This window comes from Canis aureus, chromosome 6 (genome assembly GCF_053574225.1).
Source record: "Canis aureus isolate CA01 chromosome 6, VMU_Caureus_v.1.0, whole genome shotgun sequence".
Classification (NCBI taxonomy): domain Eukaryota; kingdom Metazoa; phylum Chordata; class Mammalia; order Carnivora; family Canidae; genus Canis; species Canis aureus.
Genome location: NC_135616.1, coordinates 68,644,185 through 68,668,556, shown reverse-complemented (window position 1 = coordinate 68,668,556; position 24,372 = coordinate 68,644,185). Strand labels below are relative to the sequence as shown.

Here is a 24,372-nt window from a genome sequence, read left to right as displayed (position 1 = left end):
GGTTCTGCTCCTGGACAAGATTCAAGTAAAAGAGGGAGGAAAGTCTAAGTAGCAACGCTGACCACAAGTCATCTTCACTGCAAGTGAACTTAAGGCAGAGCTGCCTGCAAGATGTGGGATTCCTCTTGTTTGACTCATGAAACTAAACAAGTCTTGGAGATGACATTGTCATTCTCCTTGGATCAAGCAGCAACCATCTGAGACTTGGGACCAGCCACTGTGCTGAGGTGTATTCTCTTCTTAGCCTCATCCTGGAAGGGGATGGGGACACATCCACTTACGCCCTAAGGTGATGTCTGAAGACATCATAATAGTTAAGAGCTTGAGGTCTGAAGTGAGTGTTGTAAACTTGGAATACTAGGCTTGAGTTTCAGCTAACTGTAAAATCTTGGGCAAACTATTTAGCTTCTCTGAGCCTCAGTTTCTTCACCTATAAGATGAAAATAAGAAAAGCCCTTGAATGATATGGGTTTGAACTGCACAGGTCCACCTCCATGGAGTTTTTATAATACAATACTGTAGATGTATTTCCTCTTCCTTAGGATTTCCTTAACCTTTTTTCTTTTTTTTTTTTAAGAGTTTATTAATTTATTCATGAGAGACACACAGAGGGAGGCAGAGACATAGGCATAGGAAGAAGCAGGCTCCCTGCAAGGAGCCCAATGTGGGACTCGATCCCAGTACCCAGGGATCATGACTTGAGCCAAAAGCAGGTGCTCAACCACTGAGCTACCCAGGTGACCCAACCTTTTCTTTTCTCTAGAATCTCACTATGAGAATGCTGTATCGAATACACATAACATACAAACTATGCGTTAATAGGCTGCTTATGTTATCACAAAGGCTTCTGGTCAAGAGTAAGCTATGAATAGTTAAGTTTAGGGGCAGTCAGAAGTCAGATGTGTATTTTCAACTGTGTGTCAGGGGAGGAGGTTAACCACATGGCCCAGGGGTCAACTGTAATAGTCACTACCCATCACAGGGTTATGGGTAGGATTAAATGAGGTCATGCATGTAAAGCAGTTACCAAAGTATCTGGCCACAATGAAATACCTAATAAGTTATTTATTATTATAGCTATCACAATTAGAAGAAAGGTGCTAAAAGAAAGAAAAAACCTCAAGAAATAAAAAGATTTGAAAGGGTATACAACAAGCTAAAATTAATCTGATACCTTCTGAAAAACAAACTAGAGGTGGAATAAGAATTGAATGGTCAAAAGAATCTGCAGTACCTCCAGGGAGTCCAAATAAGAAATAATGTGCCATTAATCCACTCCAGGAAAAAAAAAAATGCATCTGCAGTTGGCAAATTGAGATGGGGCAGAGAAAAAAAAAAAAAAAAAAGACCCTTTTGAAATAGTCACCATTTGCTATTTTAATATATTTTTCACACCCACAGATAAGCAACACTTCATGTTTCTTTTCTAAACACAAAAATAAAACGCTCCTGGCATTCTTGGTCCTGAGCTTATAATGTACTCAGTAACTTTCCATTTTACTTTTGTGCTCACAGATTGAGAAAAGTACTTCAGTTCTTAACAAAAATATTTACGCTCTGAAGTATTTATTGCTCCTGCATAACGAGATCCCCGGTGTACAGATGAGAAAGGTATCCAAGAGGAAATGTGGAATAATAGCAGGCAAAGTGTTCTAGAGCAGAAGGTCAAACCACGGAACATACTTTATAACTGTAACAGGATAGGGCTGGAAACACAGGAGGCTCAGGCCAGCCCAGCCCCTCACTGCAAGGAATTCTTCTCCAGGCACACTAACCGCACGCATGACCAACACCAACAGGCTGGAGCCCCTCGGGGAAAATGAGTTACTATTACTCACCCAGCTCCCCAAACTTCAAATAGATTAGCAAAGCATTGGTTTTCTGTTTCTTTCCTTTTTTTTTTTTTTTTTAAGCAAACATTACAGATAAAAGCAGAACTGGCCTGCTGACACCTGTACATCCTCTGTGACACCCCCGACCCCAATCCCAAGTCCTGGGACCAGGAAATACTATTTGGAAACAAAAACAAAAACAAAAAAAACCTAAATGAATGCTGGAGAAAGATTTGTAAATCCTCAAGAAAAAAAAATTACCTGGAAAATTTAAGTTTCCATCATTCAATTTTTTTCCATCATTCAATTTTAACTTGATTTATTATTGGACAGAATTGCTCTGTTCAGTCATAAAAATCCTATTCAAAAATATGCCAATTTCCATGATTAAACTGCAGAGGGAAAGGAACAGACTTCACCCATTCAGTCAACCTAGCTGAGTCTAAATGCAAGAAAACAAAATTATAAAAGTGCCACAAGTAAATACATTATAAATGTGAAACTATGGAAGTCTTTCCTAAGATCTCAAACTCTGAAGCCATATTAGATTTTGTTACATAATTTAAAAGTGCTGTCTGGCTAAAGATGATGTACAGCAGGTGACAAGATAACTACCTGGGAGAAAAATCTTGCAACATATGTAACACACAAAAATTAGTATCAAAGGAATGCTAATAACCAATAAGAAACTAGAAAAACTGACCATTTATAGCTGAAAGAAATAGAGCTAAGAAGCATATGAAGACATTCAACCTCACCATCAGGAAAAAATAAATTAAACATGCAGAAGAGGAATTTTAAAAGAGAAATTTTAAAAAAATTTCTCAAGCTGCAAAAAAAACACCAAAAATTAGAGACTGATGATTTTCAGTGCTGACGATACAGAAGTGTTATTTATTGGAATATACATGGTAAGACTTTTTAAAGGGAAATCTGGCATTACCTGTAAAAACTTAAGTGTGTATGACCTTTCACCAGTATTCTCACTTCTAGGAATCTGCCCACAAGATTCTACATGCATCTATTGAAAGAAAAAAATGTTCAGGGCGTCTGGGTGGCTCAGTTGGTTAAGCATCTGCCTTTGGCTCAGGTTATGATCCCAGGGTCCTGGGATAGAGCCCCACGTCATTGGGCTCCCTGCTCAGTGGGAAGCCTGCTTCTCCTTCTCCCTCTGCCGTTCCCCCTGCTTGTGCTCTATGGCATGTGCTCTCTCCATTAAATAAATAAAATCTTTTTAAAAAATTTACAGAAACATTCATCTCAGCATTATTTATAATAGGGAAAACTGAATACATTAGAATGTTGTATGGAACATGGTGCAAATGCTTAGGAGACTTAGGACTGGTACATAAGAAGGGCCTGACTATGCATGTCTGAACAGCAAAAGCAAGTTCAGCATCATGCATGGTATAGTTTTGCCTTTAATTTGTTTTCAAAAACTTTCTTTACATTTCAAATTACCTATGTACATGCAAAGGAAAAGTTCTGGAAGGGTATATCCTAAACAGGAGCTGCAGGGGTGAAAAGGGAAAATATAAAACCATGTCAGGGGCGCCTGGGTGGCTCAGTTAAGTCACTGACTTCTTGGTTTTCATTCTGGTTAATCTCAGGGTCATGGGATGGAGCCCCACATTGGGCTCTGCGCTCCGTAGGTACAAAGTCTGCTTAAGATTCTCTCTCTCTCCCTTCCCCTCTGCCCTTCCTTCTGCTTTCTCTCTCAAATAAATAAATCTTTAAAAACAGCGGGGAGCCTGCTTCTCTCCCTCTGCTGCTGTGTGCTCTCTGTCAAATAAATAAATATTTTTAAAAAAATAAATACGCATATTTTCAAATTCTCAAACTCAAGATTTCAAAGTCCATACTCCACAAGGTACTCCTTTATATGGCTGGTGGTGTAACTCCCATGGCAAACAATTTGGCAATTATCTATTTAAATTACAAATGACTTTGACTCAGCAATTCCACTTCTAGAAATTTATCCTAAGACTCATACATGTGTGAAAAATTCTTTGAAATTGCAAAATCTGGAAACAACCTAAAAAGTCCATCACAGAAGACAGCCTAAATTATGGTGTGTCCAAATAAGGGAAAAATGAATCAAGGGGTCCTTTAAACACTGAAATGAATGGCTTCCAGGATGAGAGACAATTTGTGGTACACAACAGGAGCGGGGCAGTGTGCTAGCGGTGTGGGAAAAGGGGGACGGGGAGATGTATGTATGTTTATATGTATACAACATACCTCTGGAAGACCATATTAAAAACTATGACCTCTAGGAGGGGAACTGAGACCAGGAAACAGAGCGGAATAAAGACTTTTTACTGCATCACCTTTTATATTTTTAAGATTTTGCCTTATTTTTTTCACCCATTCGAACAAAAATAAATATAACTTAGAGTTTAAATATAATACATTTATCTCTTTCCTCTAAGGAAAACTTCAACACCAATACTTTATACAGCAAAATTAGCCCTTTATGTGAACTCAGAAAGTCTGTCAAAATCCAAGTAACTGCAACATTTAAAGGGCTGATCTCTCAAACTCTCTGTAACGTTGTTATACTATTTCCAACTGAAGTTTAAATTTTCTAAACGTGCCTATGAGACCATTCCGAAAAAGAAAGTAATACTCCATTTTGTTTGATGTCTCTGAACACAGAAACACTCTTCATGTTACAGGAAACTCAACTTCAAACGCCATTACATTTCCTACAGGAACTCTTGCTCCTGGTGACACTTCTGGACCAGGCACTTGAGGAGGGGAAAGGGCACACAGTACTACCTGTGCTTCTGCCAGCAACTCGTGTGTGATACTCTCTCATTCTAAGCCATGAACTAAAATTCCAGTTTATGGCACTTTGGCTTTATACTTCATTCTAACACATAATGAGGATGTGCTCAAGACCAAGAGTTCTCAGCAGAACATTCTCCCAAACAAGTAACACAAACCCACACGTGTTCATGTTGTTGACCTCTCTGTGGCAATTAGGAAAGATACCTGAAAAGTGATCTTAGCGGCCTGGGACAAGAGATGGATCCGGGTCCCAGATTCCTAATTAGGAGGAGCCATACCCAGTTCCTGCCCAAGTCTTCCTGTTCCTAGCCAAGTCTTCAATCTCTGTGACAACCCCAAGTCAATTTAAATGTTGTTTAAACCCCTTCCCCCAACTTCCCAGACTCCTCCACAGGACCTGGCTTCACCTTTCCTGAGTGCTGTCTACATGAGAGGCTTCTTATAAATCAGTGCCACCCTTTGAGCAACACAAGGAAGTCACCAATACCCTCCCCTGGGTATCAGTAAACAACAACTCTTTTTTGGTTCCTGATACAAGAGGTTCTAAGACCACCGGATTAACTGGATAAGGTGCGGAAATCTGGAGAACAACAACGTTCTAAGGTGTCAGAATCAATGAGAAGCAGACAGAAAGAAATGTTCAATCATCGAGTCTCACCAGATTTCAATGACTACGTGAACCTTAGCTAACCCAGAAGGGGATAAGGGGATAATTTGTTACAGCCTATGTATGGTATTCATGAGAAAGACTAAAAGAAACTTGAAGCCAACAGAGACCTACTCTGGAATTATGTCTGTGGAGCCTGTGGTGTCTCAGGTCCCTGAATCAATAACAGGAGGAAAACACAGACCCATTCTGGAGGATGGTTGTGCAACACTACAGCAAAGATTAAAAAAGACGCCTGGGAGGTGGTAATCATTCATCACTGTTAAAACACACTCACCATGCTCCAGAGTAAGTCTGAGGTAACTAGGGATGCCTGTGTGGCTGAGTGGTTGAGCGTCTGCCTTTGGCTCAGGTGTGACCCCAGGGTCCCGGGATCGAGTCTCGTATCGGACTCCTTGCAGGGAGCCTGCTTCTCCCTCTGCCTGTGTCTCTACCTCTCTCTCTGTGTCTCTCATGAATGAATAAAATTAAACAAAAAAAAAAAAAAGTTTGAGGTAACTAAATAAAGATGAAAATATATTCTGATTGATACACTGTGCAAGTTCAAGTCAATACCAAAATTCAAGGGAAAATATGGCAAATAGTGAAATGCAACAGGCAGAATGAGGCAAAAATGCTAAGCTCCTCTATTAATACTTTAGTAATATTACATGGTGATTATAATAACATTATAGTTCCAGAAGCCATATGAGAGCTGGCAAAACACAGAAAACTTCATCAATGAAAACATAGTAAGAATCCTATGCACAAGCAGCTATCAACTCTTTAAGAGGTGACCCTATGCCTATTGGTTGAACTGCTACCCAGCACTGTACCAGGAACATAGCAAGAGTTCAATAAATAGCTGCTAAGGAAATGAATTGGGACCACCAGGTGGATATAGAGGAAAACTAACTGAAATCTATTTTTTCATGCCATATACATGATTCCAAGAGTGATTGTGAAAATTGTTTATGGTGGTAGTGAAGAGCTTGGACTTGAGAGAGAGAGAGATGTGGGTTCAATCCAGTTCTGCCCCTTACTAGCCTAGCAAGTGATGTGCATTTGTGTGTGTTTGTGTGTGATGTGCATTTTTTCAGGCCTGTTTTCCCAGGTGCAAAACACGTCTCATTTTCCTGAAATCCAGCTCACTCGGTGGCAAGGTTCAACCATGAAAAACAGATGCAAATAGTGCCCAACACGCCGTAATCCCTGAAAAGTATATGTAATATTAAACATTTCTATAATGTATTTTTTTAAGATTTTATTTATTTATTCATGAAAGACACAGAGGGAGAGGCAGAGACACAGGCAGAGGGAGAAGCAGGCTCCCCACAAGGAGACTGATGTGGGACTTGATTCTGGATCCCAGGATCAGGACCTCAGCCAAAGGCAGACGCTCAACCACTAAGCCATCCAGACGTCCCAACCTTTCTATAATTTAAAAGCTAAGTTAAAATAACAGACATTGTTATTTAAGCACTGGGGCAAACATAGCATCTGTCAAGGAACTGAAAAGAAATTATCAAAAAAAAAAAAAAAAAGGCAGAGTGATTTGATCATGCAAAATAGTTCCCTAATAAAACATAGCATGGTAATGTCAGAAATAACAATATCACAGAAACTATCCATGTGGAAAATACAAATGAAATCACGCCATTGTTCTCACAGCAGCTATTTGTATAGGGTATAACCAGATTTCCTTCAAAGTTTTTTAACAGGACAGAAACATAGGAAGTTGTCAAAATTTGCAATTTTAAAAGCTAATCGGAGTAGATTATTGAGCATCAACAGCAGCAGCCTACCCCAACAAAAGCAGACGAAATAGCTCAAAAGAAAATTCCAACCAAAAGGACAAAATCCAAGTAAGGGAGGGATTCTGAGCTTTAAATTCAAACTGTGAAAATAACACTGTTAATTTATATTTGGAGACACACGTCACTGAGAGTAAAACTGAAGCACAACTTCGTTAAAAGCAAGTAATGACACCAATAAAATGGCAAGCCCTATACGGTGTTTACTATGACAGGCACTATCTCAAGTACTCTATTAAGACCTAACTTGTTCAATCTTCAAAATAATCTCCAGTGACATAATAGAAATGTGTGTTTGGCTAAACGCGTGTTGACTCTGTGGTTGGGGTGGGGAAAGACATTCCGGATCTGGTCTTGGACACAGCTCAGTAATCGGCAGGCCTGCACCTTATTCACACAGACATAAGCTGATCGGCAGCTGCCTCTTCCATTCTTATCTCCAGTATGCAGGTGTGTATTTGCAGGACAAGATCAACTTTAAACAAACAAACAAACAAAAAAGAGTGTAAGAAACAGAAAAATCAAAACCAGCACTCCAATGTCACTTCACATCTCTCAGTTCAGGACTGTCCCATCTCTGAAAAGTGAAGAGCAGCACATTAATAAGCAGTCTTGTTTTTTTTTTTAATTTTTTTTAAGATTTTATTTGTTTATTCATGAGAGACACACAGAGGCAGAGACACAGGCAGAGGGAGAAGCAGACTCCCTTCGGGGAGACTGATGCAGGACTCGATCCCAGGACCCTGGGATCATACCCTGAGCCAAAGGCAGATGCTCAACCACTGAGCCACCCAGGTGCCCAATATGCAATCTTGTCATCCCACTTTTGCAGTGGTCGCCTGTGAGCAACCAGGCAGGGCAAGGAGGGAAAAATCACACAACGTGTTCAGCTGCCGGAAGAGCACGGCCTAATGTCAACAATTATTGGGAGTCGTTGTCTTTTATCTGCATATAAAATATTTCCATCTGTTCAGCAGCAAACATACCTGACTTCCCTTCCTCCAATAATGTTTGCCTCCTGTCTTTTTACGCATTTACTTTAGCTCACGGGTGTGAGTCTCTGAGCTTTCATAGTAAGGACATGTTTCCTCGGCCTGTAATCATTTTGATCTCAGAGCTTTCTTGTTACTGACAGGTATGAGATATAGCTGGGAACCTGGTACCTTCCCCAAACTGCTGGATCAGGAGACTGGCAAGATACGGCCAGTGATGTCGCCATGTCCCAGTTCCTCCCCACGTTATGGGACGTGAGAAAGCCAACCCAAGACTAAAGAAAAGTCTTCCAACATAGATTACAAATGTAAAGTAATTGCCTCTGCCTTCCCCTGATCCCCAGCCCTGAGAAGACCTTCACACTGCACCCCAGGAGCCATAAAACAGAGGAAGAGGTGACCTCAGTCAATCACCATTTAGCCAAACAGGGAACCGTATCACTGCTGCATGCAAGCATCCAGCCCAGCCCCTAGCAATGGGTTGCTGCCCCAAACATCCCATTACTGAGAACTAGCTACTCATCAGGAGCTTCTTCCCTAGTCCTTAGAGCAAAGTGCTGCAAGTCTGTTCTTCTCAATGCACCCAAACTGCCTCCTGCCCTCCATCACCTTCCCATAGAGGCCATATCCAGCTTGAAGCAAGCAAACAGGGAACAGGCACCACAGAAACAGGACCTTTAGGACCAGAAAGTCCACAGATTGAAGTCCCAGCCCCATCTGTTAATGTAAAGGGTAGAAACCCATCAGCCATGGAATAGTACTCAGACACTTTCACTAAATGACAGATTTCCAAGGTACCATTCCACCTTGGTGAGTAGGAAACTATGGTGGAGGAGGCATGGTCCCTGCTGAGGCCAAACTCAATCACAGACAGACGCCCAAGGGAAACAGGTAAAGCACACCCCAGGAGGAGGGTCAAGTCTGCAATTCGGGGAATCTTCCTGTAGGAGGTAAGGTACGTACTGAATTGGAAGGACTAGGATTAGGAAATTAGGATTTTTTTTTTAATTTTTATTTATTTATGATAGTTACAGAGAGAGAAAGAGAGAGAGGCAGAGACATAGGCAGAGGGAGAAGCAGGCTCCATGCACCGGGAGCCCGATGTGGGATTCGATCCCGGGTCTCCAGGATCGCGCCCTGGGCCAAAGGCAGGCGCCAAACCGCTGCGCCACCCAGGGATCCCAGGAAATTAGGATTACCTAGGATTAGGAATAAAGTAGTTACAGTAGAGTCAGGAAGAGGTTTTGGCAATTATGGCAGATAGAGGGTGAAGGAGAATGAGGCTCTTAGGTTGACTCAAGTGCTTGGTTTAACTCTTACACCATCTCCAAAGTAAGAAACATAGAAGAAAGGAACAAGCTTGAGGAGAAAGCCAATGAATTCTGTTTGTGCCATTCTGAGTTTAAGATCTCTGCAGTCAATCTCCATGGGTAATCTAGTAGGCAGCTGGAATGTGGGGGCCCCAAAGAGAGAGGGATATGAGTTACAGAGGAGCTTAGAGTAGAAGTCTTGGATATGCCTGTGAAAATAGATGCCAGACCACACATACATTCAACAGGTGATCAGTGGAGGAGAATCTTCAAAGGACAGTGACAAAGAATACCCAGGGTAGGAGAAGGAACATCTAGGAGACCCAAGAAGGTAATGCTTCAAAGAGGAGGCTGTATTCAATGTTGAATTTCAAAGGAAAGTCAAACAAGATAGAGGCTGAGAAATACATCATTATGAGATGTCTGGTCCCTTGGCAAACATAGTATCCAGGGAGAGATGGTGCCATCAGCCAAGAACATGGAGCCCAAGCCCGAACATGAGATGCAGTCAACCCTCAGAAACTGCCTCAAATGCCTTAGCTACCAAGCAAAGAGACCAGTCTTTTTTTGTTTCTTCGTTAATGTAAGGAGTTTAGGGGGTACCTGGGTGGCTCAGTGGGTTTAAGTGTCTGTCTTTGGCTCAGGTCATGATTCCAGGGTCCTGAGATTGAGTCCTGCATTGGGCTCCCTGCTTCTCTCTCTCCCTCTGCCTCTGCCTGCTGCTCCACCTGCTTTCTGTCAAATAAATAAATGAATTCCTTAAAAAATGTTTTTCAAATAAAGAGTTTATAATAAGCAGGAAATACTCCAACACAGACCAAACTCTTGGTTCAGAATAGATTTACAATGAATTCTCAAAGGTAAACCGAAGCCAGAGAGACACTGGCCATGTCAGCCATGCATCCTCAAATTAGAGATAGCAGATAGACTACGAGGAAGAAAGGAAACAACATTGGAGAGGTTTCGAAGAGAGAACACTAGGACCCTGATAATGAGCTTAGAACCATGAACATATCAGGCACAAAATTCTCAGCCAAAGTGTTGTGTTTTTTTAATATAAAGGCTATTTCTAATGTTTCTAGAATGTTCTTAAGTGGGCATGAGCACCAAAAGCTTCAGTTGGACATAATAAATGGAACATCTGAAACTACACCTTCATGGTGGTGGCATTTTACCAGATGACTACCACGCATTAACCAGGAATGAGGCATCTGACTCCTCAAAGCCTGGCATGCAGCCAGCCTGAAGCATGAAGCAGCCCAGGTGAAGAGAGGGGGACCTCCTGTTTTTCTTTGCTCCCCCTTTTGAAAACTCTTTTATCTTTTCCAACCGTAGATGACTGGTCCCCACAAATGAGAAAATCTCACTGTCACATGCAGCACAGCAGACTAAAAGGGCACATTTGCTAAGGGTAATGCTGTTGTAACACTGAAGACAAGACCATTTTATATGGGTCTCTACACAACTGCAATTGAGTTAAGTGAAGATTCGGTAACAATCATTCTACTTGTCCCTGAAAAGGGCAAACTATTCATGGATACCACCTGCTTTCTTTGCAAGGAATGAGTCATAAAACTTCTGTGCCATGTACATTTTATTTGCAAGAGGAAAATTAAAAAAAAAAAAAAAAACCCTTGCAGTCTCACACACTCAGGAGAACAAACTATGGAAGGTATATGGTCTTAGTCAAAGGTAAGGAATGGTTAACTATTACTCATTCTGAGCAGTGGGTCTCATCAGAGATCAGGTGTTCCCTCTGGCCTGTTGCAGGAGTTAACCATTAACCTACCGGCTAACAATAGCCCCCACAATTCTTCCCAGCCCTCCAGGTCCGCAAACCACACAGTGAACAGTCAGGAATGCCTCCTGTTTGGAAGGCTGCAGATTATGTTCAATCCCACATCAATGCCCTATCAGTAAAGGACATCTCAGAAGTCAAGACCTCGACATGTGTACCTTTTTTCAATTAATCTGAGTCACAAGAGGTCCACTCTAGCATAGTGAGTTCTAGAATTTTAAATTAAAAAATTTTTAATTTTAAATTTTAAGAGGTGTATATAACACGTTTTAACCCTAAAACTACAAGTTAGCTGTCACAGAGTGAAATTTCCTCTTCTCCGGGATTTAGGGGGTTTTGACCCTAGCATTATTTTCACCAGATTGATTACAACCAATTTTCTTTTGTTCTAATCAGCACCAACTAATGATAAAGTGGGGGGAAAGATCATTTAGTTACTTGTCTTATATAGCCACTCTCGTTTGTCAATCCTTTCTAAGTACACTAAGCTTGTCACTAGGAGATGGTTCACTGTCTGAAAAAGGAGTGAGTCACTTCAACCCTCATCTCCCTTACCTTTCACCACCTCGACTCCAAAAGTTTTAATCATATTCCACAGAACAGTGTTCTCAGGATGAAAGGTGGCCTCCTTTTTGATAGACTAAAGATTGCTCAGTTTGTACTTTTTCTGGTTAAAACTAACAGAACATAGTAGGTCTTCTGGAAATAAGTATTATGTTCCTAAGCAGTTAGAGCCAGAAGCCAGGGTTCCTGACTTTAGTTTCTGATCCTTGAATGGTTCCTCAAGCTAGGCTGGTTGGATGAACTTTTGCATCTTTGTGCAGGAGAGAACACAATCACACTGAAAAGATTCTTCTATGTTACACCATGCCAATAATAGGAAATATACTTTTACAGCCCTTGAAAGCTCATAGATTGAAAGCTACTAAGAAGGAGTGCCTGAGTGGTTCAACAGTTGAGAATCTGCCTTTGGTTCAGGGTGAGATCCCAGGTCTGGGGACAGAGTGGCTGCATTGGACTCCCTGCAGGGAGCCTGCCTCTCCCTCTGCCTGTGTCGCTGCCTCTCTGTGTCTCTCCTGAATAAATAAACCCTTTAAAAAAAAATAGCTAATAAAAAGTGAAATACAAAACGATGATCAGCAAGCACATGAAAAGATGTGCAACATCACCAGTCACTGGAAAAATGAAAGCCAAAAACCACAATGAGATATGACCTCCTCTCCACAGGATAGCTGCAATCCAAAAACAACACAAAACAAACAAAAAATAATACTAACAAAAACCCTAGAAAATAACAAGAGTTGACAAGGATGGGAAGAAATCAGAACTTTCATGCACTGTTGATAGGAATGTCAAATGGTAGAGTCATTATGGAAAAGGGTATGGGGTTCCCCCCAAAATTAAAAATAGAACTGCCATATGATTCGGTAATCCCCCTTCTGGGTTAATATCCAAAAGAACTGAAAGTAGACTCTCAGGTATTTGCACACCCACGTTCATAGCAGCACTGTTCACAATAGCCAAGAGGTGAAAGCAACCCCAGTATGCACTGACAGATGAATGGAGAAACAAAATGTGGTCTATACTCACAACGGAATACAATGCAGCCTTAGAAGACAAGGAACTTCTAATAATGCTACAACACAGGTGAACTTTGAGGACATTATGCTAAGTGAAAACAAGCCGGTCACAAAAAGACAAATACTGTATGATTCCACTTATGTAAGGTACCTAAAGTAGTCAAATTTGTAGAAATGGAACAGTGGCTACCAGGGGCTAGAGGAGGAAGAGTTGTCCTTTGGTGGGTATAGAGCTTAGAGCTTTGAGTTTTGCAAAATGAAAAAGCTCTGGAGATCTGTTAGACAATAGTGTGTGTATCCTGACACTACTGAATTGTATACTGCAAAGATGGTTAAAATGGTAACCATGATCTTTTATGAAGTTTTTTTACCAGAATTTTTTTTAAAAAGAATTATTTATTTATAAGATTTTTATTTATTTGAAAGAGAGAGACCAAGCAAGTGAGTGAGAGAGTTGCAGAGGGAGAGGGAGAAGCAGGCTCCCTGCTGAGTGGGGCTCCATCCCAGGACCATGACCTGAGCCCAAGGCAGATGCTTAACCAAATGAGCCACCCAGGCGCCTTACAGTTTTTATTCTTTTTAAAGATATTTATTTATTTATTTATTTATTTATTTATTTAAAAATGTGAGGGGTAGGAGCGGAATAGAGGGGGAGAAACAGAGAGAGAGGGCGGGGGAAGAAACTCCAGCAGACTCCACACTGAGCACTGAGCACAGTGCCAGGGTCCATCTCATGACCCCAAGATTATGACCTGAGCCAAAACCAAGAGTCAAATGCTCAACTGACCGAGCTACCCAGGCGCCCCAAAAAGAAATTTTTAAAAACAAACAAATAGGGATCCCTGGGTGGCGCAGCAGTTTGGCGCCTGCCTTTGGCCCAGGGCGTGATCCTGGAGACCCGGGATCGAATCCCACGTCGGGCTCCCAGTACATGGAGCTTGCTTCTCCCTCTGCCTGCGTCTGCCTCTCTCTCTCTCTCTCTCTCTCTCTGTGACTATCATAAATAAATAAAAAATTTAAAAAAAATAAAATAAAATAAAAATAAATAAAAACAAACAAATACTAAGAAAAACACCAGGAATGCTGGTCGTCTGGACACCAACTCAAACTAAAGGGATTTTAACCTTTGAAGTATAGCTGATTGATATATTTAGCTAAAAAATGACTTGGTCTGGGACCGGAAGCAGCAGAGAAACCTAAAAGGTAGTTGGGGAAACCCACAAAACAGAGGTGAGAAACTGACAGCCTCCGAGTGCAATAATGCGGCCCACAGCCATCATTCGTTCATCTGTTCAACAAGCATCCCCTGAGCACCAGCCATAGGCCAGGCGCTGTTCTGGATGCTGGGCATATAGCAGTAAGCAGATTAAAAGCCTTGCTTACGTTTTCATGTTTTGCTCGGCCCAGATAGTTTTAAAATCTGAATGTGTTGCCACTATTTAAAAAATCGAGACGTTTCGCATAAAAATAGATTTCCATTTGCTCTTTAAAAAAAAAAATTAAGATCTGATTGCACTGGCCTGAATTTTAGCCTAGCAACAAGGAGCTGGGATTGAAGTGAGTACCCACTGACAGGGAACCACTCTGGTGTGACTACAGGCCTGCTCCATTCATTTATTCTTCCTGCCTAGCTGGAGGGGCATTTGAATCTTGAATCTGCACTGGATTTTGTGCTCAGGTTCAAAGTTTGAATTCCCACATCTGCCACTGTTAGCTATTTGACTTGCACAAAACTGCCTACCTCCGTTTCCTCATCTGTAAAATGGGGTGACAATAATGGCACCTATTGGGATCCCTGGGTGGCTCAGCGGTTTAGCGCCTGCCTTTGGCCCATGGCGCGATCCTGGAGTCCCGAGATCGAGTCCCACGTCAGGCTCCTGGCATGGAGCCTGCTTCTCCCTCCTCCTGTGTCTCTGCCTCTCTCTCTCTCTCTCTATGTCTATCATAAATAAAAAATAAATCTTAAAAAAAAATAACGGCACCTATTTCATAGGGTTGTGACAAAAATTAAATGAGGCGATGTATGCAAAGGCATAGAGCAAGACCTCATAAAATCCTTGCTATTCTTTTTATTTGTTGCCGTGTTTTCACTTTCATTTTCACCATCATCATCATCATTATTACTGCAAGAAAAACAAATATGGAAGGAATTCCAGGACTTACCCAATTGTGAAAGATTCCCTCCTTCACTCCTGGCCCTCAACAGTTTTCCTTTTGTGTTCTTTTTTTTCCCCCCCATCTAGAATAATTTGAAGAGTTGACTTAGGAACTCCAGGTAGTCTTTTACCATCTGGACGTTCCCCCAACCACAATTTCCAGAGCAGCAAGCATATTCAGCATATAACTCCAGAGAGCAAAATTAATAATCTGAGCTTGTCTTTGAACAGAAGAAAACACCCCATTTAAAAAAAAAAAAAAAAACAACAAACCTCATACTTGTTATAGACTCTCAAGCTCTCTGCTGAGATATCATGATTTTAAGGCATACTACACACTAGAGCCCCTGCTAGTGCATGAGAAATGCTCCAGGCTCCTCACCCACCAGCCCACAGCCAGACCATCTGAGGAAAGGTTTTTCAATATTGCAAAATGGGCTGAGAGCAGTCATCTGCAGGAGCAAAGCACGAACCAGTGGTCTTCCAACTGAAAAGCTACTCAGGGAATGTGTTAAAATGCAGACTCCAAGGCTCCACCACTAGAGAGTGTGATTCACCTTGTGTGGAGTCCCTTGCAGGAACCCCACCTTTCCTGAGCTCCCTGGCAGGCGGAGCTAGGGCTGGCCAAGATGCCTAAGTGTCCCCACACCTCCAACCTCATACCCGGCCTTGTCTCCCTCACCCCAGCTCAAACCAACTGCTGCACGGTGCTACCCCACTGTGTGAATACCACACACTCGTGTCTCCAAAAAAGATGTGCTGTATGCCCTCGGGACCCTCATATAACAGAGGATGTGAGCACCAGAACAGGCACTCGAGGCAACAGTGTAAAGTCACATGCTCAGCAGAAACCCTCTTGGGCCTAATGTTCAGAGTCCTGGCAGTGCCCTTGCTCTATGGTCAATAATAATCAAGCATCCGCCTCCTGCCCCATCCATGGCCATGACCAAGGAGCAGAACACACTGCAAAAAAAGAAATCCCTCCTCCCAATGTATCTTCAAACTTAATAAAAGAGACACATGATCCAGGGAATGGCATTTTTTCAATCAATGCCTTTTGGCCAGTCAGCTATCAAAAACTGCACAGAAAGATGCTTCCATAAGCACAGAAAGGCTTGTCTCAGAATAAAAGACAATGAAGAATTTACCTGTTATGTGACTGAGTTTTTTTAAAACTCAGTTCAGCATCTTCATTGCAATTTTAATCCCATAAAACACATTTTATTTCCTTCTCTCAGAAATGTCCTGCTATATCATTGCCCTGGGAAAAGTAACATTTGGGAAAAGACAACTTTCCTGGCCAAAATGACATTGGGCCAATTTTCTCATGTAGGCCTTGTCCTATAGGTGAGAAAGAGGGCTGTGCCCAACTTCCAAAGAAGCTCTTATTATCTGAGTATAATTCTCCTGAACCCCTCCTGCCAAACAATCAAAGCAGAACGTACACCTCCACCTCTCCCCAGAGGAGTTAGGCTTCCCCCACCCACTCTACTTCCCACCTCCAGGTTCTCAAGAAAACTCTCCCTGTATTGGCACATGCATATGGTGTTAAGCCCAGTCACAAAATAAGAACAGATGAATTGCCTCTTCAGTTTTTTCACTCTTCCCACCCACTTCTGACAGTTAAAGGCATAGTACTAAATGGGTAGAAATAATTTCTGTATGATGTTTGTTTTGTTTTGTTTTTCATGGTGACAGTCTAAGAGGCTGAGGTATGTATACAAAGTGAAAAGTAATTCAAAGCCTGTCAGACTCTCCCTTACTTGCAAGACTGACAGTGACCAATGAAATATGCTGCTGCCCCCGTTGGAACAAGTTTAAAAGAGTCATCACTGCAAAATGTATGCCAGGCAGATATTACATTTGCCAAAACCCCAGCATTCCTGTAAAACAAATGGCTTATTAAGATATGTTGACTTTCCTGCTAGACACCATTTTTGCCGTATCAGCACCAGAACAAAACAAAGACAGAATGTGGCTTGGTAAAGAGTGTTTAAAGTTACCTGTGTCCCTAAATGCTTACCCAGGTAATCCATATTGCTACCAGTCCTATAAATATGTATTTTCTTTGAGGACAGAGTCAAATGGAAACAGAAAAGCCATGTAAGTTTGAAAACACTGGATTAACTTTGATACAAGGAAAAAAAAAAAACCCTCAGTGAGACAGGCAGGTACTAAGGATCCCATCTAGAAAAATTCTAATCTTTCCAAATATAAAAGTCACACACATTCCTTTGTTACCATCATATCTCGGCTTAAAAGGAGTTCTCATTCTTTACCACCACCTCCGCCCACCTCCCACCACCCCCGCTCACCCCAAGCACAAGGCATACTGGACTCCTAGTCTCCTCAGTATGCCCTGCATATCCACCACTCTCAAAGCCCATGATACCTCTCTCCTTCTGGAGACATTCTTTCTTCCTGGAGGTCCCGTTCATCCTTCCAGACTCAGATACTTCCTCTTCTGCTAACACGCCTCATACCATCCAGGCAAATGCAATAAGTCCTGCCTTTGCAATATTTTATTCAAAATCATTTATAGAGCAGTCATCAACCCTACATATATACTTCCTTCTGTCTCAGTAGCACTGCCTTGTCCATTCTGTGAAAGCAAGATAGGTGCACTAAAATGCTTTTCCCAAAAAAATCAGACTTTATGTATGCATTACAAAATGCACAATGTTTCTTCCTCTCTGAAACCATTATTGTGCCAAAACTTTAAGGAACCTAAATGGAGGGCGAGCCCTCCCTCAATGGATAGCCCATCAAAACACAGCCCGTCGAGGTTAAGACTAGTCGAAGACAGAGTCAGTCCATCTATCGCATCTAAAGAAGCTGCTTGAAGATCCTGCTGCTGGGTCAACTCACCAAATTTAATGAGGATAACACAGCTGAAATAGCTAAAGAAAGAAATATCACTTAGCCACCCACACCCAAAAATCTTATCACAGCACTCACCAGGAGCCATAAATGAAAAGAGGCAAGAACACAGCAGCAAAGCAAAACATATCTTGCTCTTGAGATGAAATGGGGGGGGGGGGGGGGTTGGAAGCAGGAAGAGGAGGGCAGGAAAGAAAAGGCTTAAAAATATAAAGCTTATAATAATAAAGTCTTCTAAAAAGGGGACTTAACATATAAAGAATTTATAATAAAATTCCTTTAAAGAAGGAACCATGCTTTGGTATCTTTTCATAACTCCTAACCTACCACTTCCACTTCACCTAGCAGCACAGTAAATTCTCAATAATGATTGCTGGTCTGTAATAAAGAGAAGTAACTTCCTAACATATTTTAATAAGGTCCAGCAACAGTCTGAAAAAGAGAGACATTCAAGTAATAAGAAAATCTTATTTTAGATTCTAAAGCATTCTTATTTGTACAATAGGCTAACACTAAATTATTCTTACTCACTGAATCTACTCTGCCTTGACTTCTGCTAGGTCACAGAGATAATTGCTTATAAAAACAATTTTTCTAGTAGTATATAAAACGAAAGCTCTTCCAAATTAACTTGGATTATTAATATTCACACAAAGAGTTTAACCCTCCTACCCCATGAAATCTTTTATTTGAGATATAAAAAGGCAGAGCAGTCAGGTAGGAATTAGAGGTCGGCCCACGGTTTGGTAGACATGCGACGGGAAGGTGAACAGCAAGGCTTCAGGGAAGGAGACGAGGAAATGAGTATCTATGGACCCCAAGGCTCACCATGTGTCAGAAAATATTATGGACTTCCTACCCAGAGGCCCTGTTCTCTTCCCTTTTAAAAAATTCTCTACAAGCTACACCTCAATCATTCTTTAGTACAGTAACACTAAAAATGGCAACACTAAGGTTTCAGAATGCCCCCGACTTTAAACCCAACTGTGGTAGGCAATGACATCAAGTCATCAAGTCTAGTACAAGAGAAGATACAGAATGCCTTAGGAATGATGCAAGAGAAGGTTTGGGTAGGAAAGGTTCAAGAAAAAGAACTGAGAATTTTCAGCAAAACAGAATTCTAAGACTTCAGGATGGCGGGAATCTGAAAGCAAAATGGCAGGCAGTTCAGCCGCGGGTGGGAAGAACAGGAGTACAATCCCATTCCTCATCACATCCACCCACGTCCACAGCACCAGAGATCCTCATGGTCATCCTTCCACGGCGGGAACAGAAGAGCAGGCTAAATGTACTCTACAGGTCCCTTCCACTGCCCACTTTTACTGTTCTGCATGCTTCATAGACTTTCCTCCATCACTCTGACTTGTTGAGTTTATTGGGATCGGTCTTGTGATTCAGAGGCCTGTAAATAAATACAAAACATTTCACCAGTTCACTCGAATGTTTTACTGCCTGACCTCCTGCTTGGAGGTTACACATGGAGCTGATGAAAAGAATGTCATCAGCATTCTTTTCTACCCACCTGAACTAAATTGTTATTTACCCCAGGCTAGCATCTCTTGAAAGGGCACTAAAATGCCTGCCTTGCTTTTTATAACACAGCGGGGAAAATAAAGCAGATTCACAACGGCTACCAGGTCCACATGTCATTTCAGAGAGAATTTTAGGGGGGAAAAAGAGTCATCTGTTTTCCTAACTTGAGAGTGAAGTTTATCTTTGAAAGTGGCAGTTGAAAAAAGAAAAAAATGTAGCTAGGTACAATTTAAAAAATAGTTTTGCTGAAAAGGCATTAATCAGGGGTGCCTGGGTGGCTCAGTAAGTTAAGTGTCTGGCTCTTGATTTCAGCTCAGCTCATGATCTCAGGTCATGAGATCGAACCTGCTGTCAGGCTCTGCGCTAAGCATGGAGCCTGGTTAAAATTCTCTCTCACCTCTGACTGCCCTTCCCCTGCTCATGTTCTCTGTCTCTCTCTCTCTCTCAAAAAAAAAAAAAAAAAAAAAAAAAGGCATTAAAGGCATCAATCGGTGCAAAGTTCATGGTATACATGGCTTGTTAACAGTGCCAATAGATTGTATGTATGTAACTTGCTTTCATAAACTATTTAATAATCCCTTAATTAGCATCAAAAAAAAGGACTTCTTAGTCCCCTATTTTAGCTCTGCCACAGGAAAGAACTTTTTGAAGAGACAAGTACAACTAAAAGAGCAGATCCCTAACTTCTATAAAAAGCATATATAGGGATCCCTGGGTGGCTCAGCGGTTTACACCTGCCTTTGGCCCAGGGCGCAATCCTGGAGTCCCGGGATCGAGTCCCACGTCAGGCTCCTGGCATGGAGCCTGCTTCTCCCTCCTCCTGTGTCTCTGCCTCTCTCTATATATATCTATCATAAATCAATCAATCAATAAATAAATAAATCTTTAAAAAAAAAGCATGTATAAATACTAATAACTACATGACGGTTAAATAAATAGGAACAAAAGAGAATGAGAAAAGTTCAGTAAGAAAATCTTTTTTTTTTCTTTTTTTTTTTTTTTTTTTTTAAGATTTTACTTACTCACTCATGAGAGACACAGCAAGAGAGAGAAGCAGGCTCCCTGCAGGGAGACCAATGTGGGACTCAATCCCAGGACTCCAGGATCACGCCCTAGGCCGAAGGCAGGCACTCAACCGCTCAGCCACCCAGGCATCCCAGGAGGAAAATCTTTTAAAGGTGGTAAAATAAACAGAAGAAGTATGGGCAACAGTGATCTAGCATGTGTTCCCCCGATTTGTCAGAGGCACCTAAAGACCATGTTTCGTAAGATTTGTCTTCTTTATATTTAATTTGCAAAAAAAAAAAAAAAAAAAAATACATAAATAAATTGAGAGCTTAGAGGATCTTTTTTTTTTTTTTCACAAGTTTGAGAGATTTCATATCAGTAATGTAGCAACTAAGATTCAAAACTAGCTTTCATTAAATACCAATTTGGGGGTTGGTACGATCATTACTAAGGCAAGCTTTAGATTAAACAAGTGTCTCCTTTTCAAAAAGGGTAACTTGCAAAATGATCGATCAACAGCTAAATCAACAGACTCAAATAATAATTATTATTTTAGATTTTATCTATTTATTCATGAGAGACACAGAGAGAGAGGCAGAGACATAGGCAGAGGGAGAAGCAGGCTTTCTGTGAGGAGCCCGATGCGGGACTCAATCCCAGGACGCCAGGATCACAACCTGAGCCAAAGGTAGATGCTCAAATGCTTAGCCACCCAGGTGCCCCTCAAATAATTATGTTAAGAATACAAACATCTAGACCAGTAGAATGTAACACATGCTTTATATCAGGTTCTGAAACAAATTTGCTTTCCTAATTACATTTGTCTTAGAACAGCATAAAAAAAATAGTTAAGATTCCTGAATCCTGTACCAAATAGTGCTAAGTGCGGATACTGGATTCTAGGCTGTTTTAAATAAAGAACATGGAAAGTGTATACGAAGACCACCAAAAAGGAAAAAAGAAGAGGAAGGGGGAGGAGGAATGATGAGAAAGCTGCAAAAACTTTACTTGTAAACAAAAGATCACTAATTGTGAAAATAAACGTCATGGCGCTTTTAGTGATTCACTGTGCAACTTTATGTTTAACACTTAATAAAATTGCAGGTGATATCAATTACATTTTAAATGCTGCCAAGACAAGGCCAAGAGGGAAAAGGAAGCAGCCAGTAGGTCCAATAAGAAGCAGGGAGGGGCACCTGGATGGCAAAATCGGGTAAGCGTCTGACTCCTGGTTTCAGCTCAGGTCATGATCTCAGGGTAATGAGATCAAGCCCTGGGTCACACTCTGCCTCAGCACAGAGTGGCTTAAGTTCTCTCTCTCTCTGCCTTTACCCCTCCCCCAAGCCCGCATGCACTCCCTCACACACATTCTCTCTTTAAAAAATCTTTGAAAAAAAAAAAAAGCAGGGAAACACCAACTTAAAAAAATTTTTAATTGCAATGGTGATCAGGAGGCAACTATGTTCCAAAATAATGAAAATTAATTCTGCTTTTTAAGATTCAATCATATGTATGAGGCCTCTAAGCATATAGAAGACTAATAAACTATAATCCTTGGGTGATTCTGGCATTTGCACAATATAGGATCTACAGGGACTGGTATGATCCATTTTTATAGAGGCAGGGACCTTGGACCTTGCATCCAAAGGTCAACATAATCTTTCATAGGAACACATCTGTTTCCCTACTCTGCCTCCCCTAAATTCCCATTTTCCTCACGCATATCTTATTGGTAGTCTTTCCTAACCAAGAATGAACCCAAGGGCAAGCACTGTAACTGAATCCGTGGATTTGACAGCTGAGGACCCTGTGGGCAGTTTCCGAGAGGCCTCCAGGGGGATGGGAGCCCAGGTGTCCAGTGGCATTTCCTTAGCAGCTGGCCCCAGGAACATTGGCCACCATGATAAAGCCTGGTGCCCTTCCTCTTGCTGAGTCTCTTGCCTCAAACTCTGGTCACTGGGCATAGAGCTGGGGATCTCTTTTTGCACTGAAATACTATTTAAAAAGAGTAGCTTCATTCCATAGTATGCTACCTAAGAGAAATGGGCTTTCACCAGCTAGCTGAGAACTTAGGCATGGATTCTATAGGAAAATCAATTTCTGGTTCCAGGATAATTGACTCACAAACTTCTGTACCATTCCTTGATAAAAGGAGACTAGAAGTGGAAGATAAAAGGAGACTAGAAGTGGAAACAGTATGTGTGTTTCAAGGCAGTAAAAGCAAAAAAGAGCAATTTGCATCAATAAAAACAAACTGCACTGTGTGTCTGTTTTCATCTGTGTGTCTAGAACGAAAAAAATACAGAGTTTTGGTTAAATTAAAATCCAGTTAAAGTGGAGAGTAGGCAACTTAAGGTATGCTTTTAAAAATATGAAAGGAGGGATGTCTTAGCGGCTCAGTTAAGCATCTGCCTTTGGCTCAGGTCATGATCCCAACATTCTGGAATCAAACCCTAAGTCAGTCTCTCTGATCAGCAGGGGAAATTGCTTCTGCCTTTTCCCCTCCCCATCTCAAATAAATAAATAAATAACATCTTTAAATAAATATACAAAAGGATTCAAAATATAATAGGATAAAAGGAAAGATACCAAATATACTACAAAAATCTTTTTTTTTTTTTTTCCAGAAAACAGGAGTCCTTCCCTCACTGTGGGGGATACCTTCCAAGATCTTCAGGGGATGTCTGAAACCTCCAGATAGCACTGAACCCTATATATACCATGTTTTTTTCCTATACATACATACCTGTGATAAAGTTTAATTTATAAATTAGAAACAGTAAGAGATTAACACAATAATAATAAAACAGAGCAATTATAATTCACTGCAATAAAAGTTATGTGAATGTGGTCTGTCTCTCCAAATATCCTTTTAGATCATGCTTACCCTTCTTCTTCTTCTTGTGATATGAGATGATAAAATGTCTGAGATGAAGTCAGGTGAACGACATGGCCTTTGTGATGTAGGGTTAGCCTACTACTAACCTTCTGAGGATAAGTCAGAAGGAGGATCATCTGCTTCCAGACCGTGGATGACTGTGACTTCAGATAAAGGAGGACTACTGTATGCTCCCATCCGGCAACCTGTATATAAAAACATTCTCCCTATTTGGATATCAAGGACCCATCTCCCAATCTTGTTTTCTCTCTCGTCCATCATACACAGCTTTCTAGACTGGAGATTTCCAGCCTAGAATCTGAAACACCCCTGAGTGTCTCAAAGTATTTCAAAATAAGTTATGAAATTCTCAAAACAAATCAATGTAATAAGCATTTGCTATTAAAGAAATCTGCAGTGTAGGGTGTCAAGAAACCCAAAACCCTGGAGATGATGTTACAATTCTCAAAAGGATGCAAATCACAGCTCAGCAGAAGCCAAAGAGGCACATATGTGACATACAGCAACCTACAAACTCTTTCAAGATGAGCATGGTAAACAGCAATATCATTAAGTCTCTGCCAAGAGATCTGAAAGTCATAAATAAAAATTAAAAAAAAAAAAAAGGGGATCCCTGGGTGGCGCAGCGGTTTGGCGCCTGCCTTTGGCCCAGGGCACAATCCTGGAGACCCAGGATCGAATCCCACGTCGGGCTCCCGGTGTATGGAGCCTGCTTCTCCCTCTGCCTGTGTCTCTGCCTCTCTCTCTTTCTCTCTTTGTGACTATCATAAATAAATAAAAATTAAAAAAAAAAAATGAAAGTCATGCCACACAGTCATGAAGGTAATGTTTTGCAGAGGGCAATGGACGGACAGAAGGGTACGTATCCTTTTCCACAGGATGGAGACTTCTGCTGTTTACCCAAGTCACCTCACCCCAGTCCTTGCCTCTCTGACAGGGCAACACCTGATACGCCCTAAAGTTAGCTCCACCACCCCAGTGAAGCTCTGAAAATACATCCCAACAAGATCAACATTAATTTAAATGAATGTTATAACAAGTATATTACATACATTACAACCCCATTTTTCACAGGGACGCTCAGAGGTAAATGCCACAGAAACATGGAAATGAACTATCACTACCAAAAAA

The 24,372-nt window shown here is 41.2% G+C and overlaps 1 protein-coding gene across 2 annotated transcripts in view; it reads right to left on the bottom strand.

Moving 5' to 3' along the window:
* Nucleotides 1-24,372, bottom strand: part of PTPN14 (protein tyrosine phosphatase non-receptor type 14) — a 180,134-nt gene that overhangs the window by 133,409 nt on the left and 22,353 nt on the right. Inside the window, exon 1 of one of the 2 annotated variants that reach the window (XM_077902125.1) lies at nt 17,314-17,728. The exons of the other annotated variant lie outside the window; for it this stretch is intronic. Within the exon in view, the coding sequence (XP_077758251.1) occupies nt 17,314-17,333 (20 nt within the window). The 5' untranslated portion in view covers nt 17,334-17,728. Of the gene's footprint in view, nt 1-17,313; nt 17,729-24,372 lie in introns of those variants that run through there. 2 annotated transcript variants of the gene reach the window in all.